This window comes from Protobothrops mucrosquamatus, unplaced genomic scaffold (genome assembly GCF_001527695.2).
Source record: "Protobothrops mucrosquamatus isolate PMUCROS unplaced genomic scaffold, P.Mucros_1.0 scaffold5213, whole genome shotgun sequence".
In the NCBI taxonomy this organism is placed as follows: domain Eukaryota; kingdom Metazoa; phylum Chordata; class Lepidosauria; order Squamata; family Viperidae; genus Protobothrops; species Protobothrops mucrosquamatus.
In genome coordinates this window covers 24,642-29,280 of record NW_015391081.1, presented here as the reverse complement: position 1 = coordinate 29,280, position 4,639 = coordinate 24,642, and the positions used below count along the sequence as shown (strand labels likewise).

Below are 4,639 nucleotides of genomic sequence, written 5' to 3'. Positions count from 1 at the left end.
ATCTACCTGCTGTTGAATCCTTCCAGATTCTCAATGGTGTACAACAACAATATACATACTTAGCCTCTGTTGAGCCATCATGGCTGTTTTGCATTAACCCTCCATGTATTTTGTTAAATCTTACCACTGTGGCAGAAGTCCAGAGGTTTGACAGGATGAACTGGAGCCTTTCAATGTTCCATTATTCCGGGTGGTCTGAACAAACTTAACTGCAGCAGCAATTTTCCTGATAAAAGAGAATAAAATTTAAAACTGCATTATAATATCATTTATTACTATAAATATTAGGAAAATTTATCAAAAAAGGTCTTGTATTCTATTACCGATATGACATTTATATCAGAATCATATTCTATTATTAGAAAATAGGTCTCATAGCGAAGAATTCTTATGAAAACTTTATAGTAAGATTTCCAAACAGAATCCATATTATTTATCTCATTAAACTAAACTTCCATTAAAGTCAGTTATGTTTTATACTTGCAGCCTGTTCTTATGCAAAAGTTTATGGGCACTTAATGAAAATTCACAAAAAGCATTTATTTTGGAACTTTATGAACTAGGATTCATTGTAATTCATCCTCATCTTCATCTAGATTCAATACACACACATACTAAAGTTTCTTGTAGTTACATATGTACTTCAAATATTTTGCTACTTGTTTGATAAATAAAACATTACCTTACTATATTTCGTTTTCCTAGATATCTGAAATTCTGAAGGCAAACCCTAAAAGATTAAAAAAAAATGGAACAATCTCAAATGGTTTTTCTTCACAGCATTAGTTCATTTCTCTCACAAAATATCACAGCTAGAGTTCGGTAAGAATGAGAATTCCATTAGTAAAATCATTCGGGTAAATAACTGCATTGGTGCTAGTTTCATGCAGGAACTGTTTTTTCACTCTCTTGCCACAAAAGCCAAACTTCACCATCATATTTAGCAGACAGATGTTTGCTTTATGTTGATTTAAGTGTGTTATAAATAATTTGTAGATTTCCAAGCAGTGAAAAGAAAGGCTCTTCCAAATTGTAACTGTGTGTTTTGTTAAATTGTTCTTGTACAATATCAAAAGCGATTGCATAAAAACTGTCCACTGTCAATAGCAGAGCTACTGTATAGGCCGCTATCTGGAATGGCCTGAGTGAAGTTGTTACTCATTTTCTGCTGTTTCCTTTCCCCACAAGGCACTTCCGTGACTCCAAGTTTCCATTTCCTAAGCAGTGAAATACCAACTGTTCAGGTTTATGTAATGCTATTACTGCTGCAATGTAGTTAGACAGTAAGTTCCTTTCTTTTATTATTTATTTATTAAACTTATATGTTGCTCCTCTTGCTTGGAGGTGACTCTTGGCAGCTTACAATCATGAAACCCAATTAAAACATTAAAATGATAAATAATAACATTCATTTAGCATAAAATTGGCAAAGATGGAGAGGGAGGGAGGGAGGGAGCATCATGCACATAGGGGGAGAGGTGGGGTCTTATCTTAGTCTATTGACCACCTCCAAAATGATGCACCCTCATTGGGATCCCTGGACAGTTGGCAAAGCCAGATCTTCAGGCGGTTTCAGAAGGCCAAACCCATATTCTTTTTATCAGGAGAATATATAACAGTTGGGAAAATATATAACCCTATTCTGTATTGCCTACAGAGACAGTTTGATGGACAGGTTGGTGGAAACCTCCTCAATCAACATGGATCAACTACGAAAAGCAGAAAAGGCCATACAAGGCTAAGGTTTCCTAGTCTTTTATAAAAAGGCAAATGAATATTGCTACATTTTTTTCATATATAGTTAGCTAGCCCTATGTATGATGACAATAATATGCAAAGTTGTGCTAAAAGAAGAAACTGACAAAAAAACCACGCTTGTTTACACAGAAGTAAACACAGTTGAACAGAATTCAGTTCTAGGTTACTATATATAATTTTGTCACTTAAGAGATGGTAGACCAGACTTTTTCAATTTCAATTATATCTGCACCCCAATTTAATTATATTAGGATTAACAATAACAGCAGTATAACATGAAGGCTGGTATAATGAGAATTGTAGTCCAAAATGTCTAGAACATGTTTCTCAGTCTTGACATCATTCAGAGATTGTGGCATGCATGATTTCCATAGACAGAATTTGATTCTACACAGATACAGATGGACATAGACCCAGATAGACTCAGATCCACAGATCCAGACCCATAGATCCTACCCACATCCACAGACCCACATATAGACACACAAATACACAGCTGCACAACTGCACACAAACACACAAACACACACACAAACACATACAAACACACAGTTATGTAAGTTAGTTATTCGACTCCCAACAGTGATCAATCAAAGCTTGCAAAACTGGGTGTAAGATTGTGAAATATTGTCAGATTTCATGAATACAGAAAAATGGATGCTTTAAAAATTAAAATGGGATGGGAAAAGAGAAGCACTGGCATAATTATATAAAATTTCTACATTATTCTACTATGACAAGATAAGCAGTTTTTTTTATTCAAGTTACAAAAGACTGAAGACAAGAAATATTACCTATGATACTTCTAGACTGTACATTGTGATTTTTTCTTTTATTCTTTACTAACTAAGTAAAGAAAAAACATTAACATTTCACAATTTAAATCCACATGATATCAACATTCATGGAAGATTGGAGAGATTGCTAAACTGCATAACTTTAGGTGGGATATGCATTTCTTTTGAAAGACTTAAAAATATGGGGATTGAAATGTATAATTATTCTTTAGCATAAGATTTGCCTCTGATTTAATTAATACCAACAACAGCCTTGGAAGAACAAACCTCAAAGTGAGCTTACTCTAAAATGCTGAAAAAATCTGTTATTTCTGTAAATGGTGCCCTCTGCCAGTAGGAGATCAGTGTATCTAGGAAGAGACAATGAAAACATATGAATATATTATTTATTTTCTTACATCACGTACTCTATTACACTCTATAGTATGTTAAGAATGAATATAATCCATCAGATAGAACCCAATGGCAATATTTACAGTAACAACTTGTTATCAACACTGTATGGATCATCAGCATTCTCAGCTTTTGAAACACCTGAAATACTAGAACAACCTTGTTAATTCTTTTAAAATAAAACCCTACTATTAGTTTTTATATATGTTTGTTATCAATAAATCAATCTGATATGCAGATGCTAAGAAATGAGTGGATTAAAGAATGTGAGGTTCAAAATCTAAGGGACTGGTTTGACAAAACTCAGCAGCACTTTTTCGTGCGCCTGCTGATAAAAACAGGATCGCCAACGTCCGATAACAGATATGGCACAAGAAGAAGAGGTTCCTATATTGCCTAGATAACAAGAGAGTGGATGGGTTCCCCGTGTCATTACTATGGCCAAAAGACTGATATTATGGCATTGGAAATGATAAATGTATGGGTTGAAGTCCTGATTACAGTTACTATATATGAGTGGCTTGACTATAAACACAGACTTTGTGTGGACAAATATAACGAAATATGGAACTCATTTATATAAAATATAGTAGGTTAAAACATGATTATGTAGTTATATAAATATTTTAGAAACATTTATGTACTCGAATTAGAATTGCTTTAGATAATCATATAAAGAATTGTAATTATTTACTGCTAAAATGATACATGTTTTTCCCCTACATTGTATTTTTTTACTTTTTTAAAAGAACCCATTTTCCATTTCTTTTTATCTTTGATAATGTGTATATTTTACCATAATTAACTTTGTGATTTGTAGTTTCCCTTTTTTGTCACTATTTAAAAACAATAAAAATAAATAAAAAAACCTTTATCTGTCAGAACTCATTTAGCCAAAGCTAATCACTATTGTCATATTTTCCAAGGGGTATTTCCTACCAGCAGAATTGAGAAAACTGTCGTTTTACACACTAGATATTGTATTAAACTCAGTTCCCATTCTTTGTGGATTTCATAATTTATCATGTGCTTAATAATAAAAACCAAACATGATGGTTTTTAATTTAAGATAGGAAATGTTATGATGGAATAGCAGGAAAATATAGCCTTTGATATAAAAGTATCTCAGTTCTAGAAAACTAGAAAGTATGATAAAAAAATATCCTCAAAACAACTTGATTACAACTGTTGGCTCAGTGGTTAGAATGCAGCATTGCAGGGAAATTCTGCCCACAGCCAGGAATTCAATTCTGAAAGAGCTCCAGGTTGACTCAGCCTTGTGTTCTTCCAAAATTGGTAAAATGAGGACCCAGATTGTTGAGCCCAATATGCTGATATTGTTAATTACCCAGAGAATGCTGTAAAGCACAACGGGATGGTATATAAGTCTAAGTGTTATTGCTATTGCTATTGTGTTAGGTGTATGTGGAAGTAGAAAAGGATGTGACAGGCTTTAAAGATTCTGTTACAATAACTTTATTAACTGTAATAATAATAATAATAATAATAATAATTTAATTTATATACCGCCCTTCTCCCGTAGGACTCAGGGCGGTGCACAGCATATTAAAACAGACAAACAAAATACATCAAAGAACAAAAAACCCCCATAAAACCAAATTAAAAGCCAAATATTCGAAGCTGTGTGTCAATTAAAATTTTCTTAAAATCATCCCTACCTAAAATCCTCC

General features: G+C 33.1%; 1 protein-coding gene across 1 annotated transcript in view; it reads right to left on the bottom strand.

Moving 5' to 3' along the window:
* Positions 1–4,639, bottom strand: part of DOCK10 (dedicator of cytokinesis 10) — a gene marked incomplete at its 5' end in the record, with an annotated part of 55,432 nt that overhangs the window by 27,935 nt on the left and 22,858 nt on the right. Inside the window, 3 exons of the mRNA XM_029286826.1 lie at positions 125–226; positions 683–730; positions 2,839–2,905. Coding sequence (XP_029142659.1) covers positions 125–226; positions 683–730; positions 2,839–2,905 — 217 coding nt within the window. The remainder of the gene's footprint in view (positions 1–124; positions 227–682; positions 731–2,838; positions 2,906–4,639) is intronic.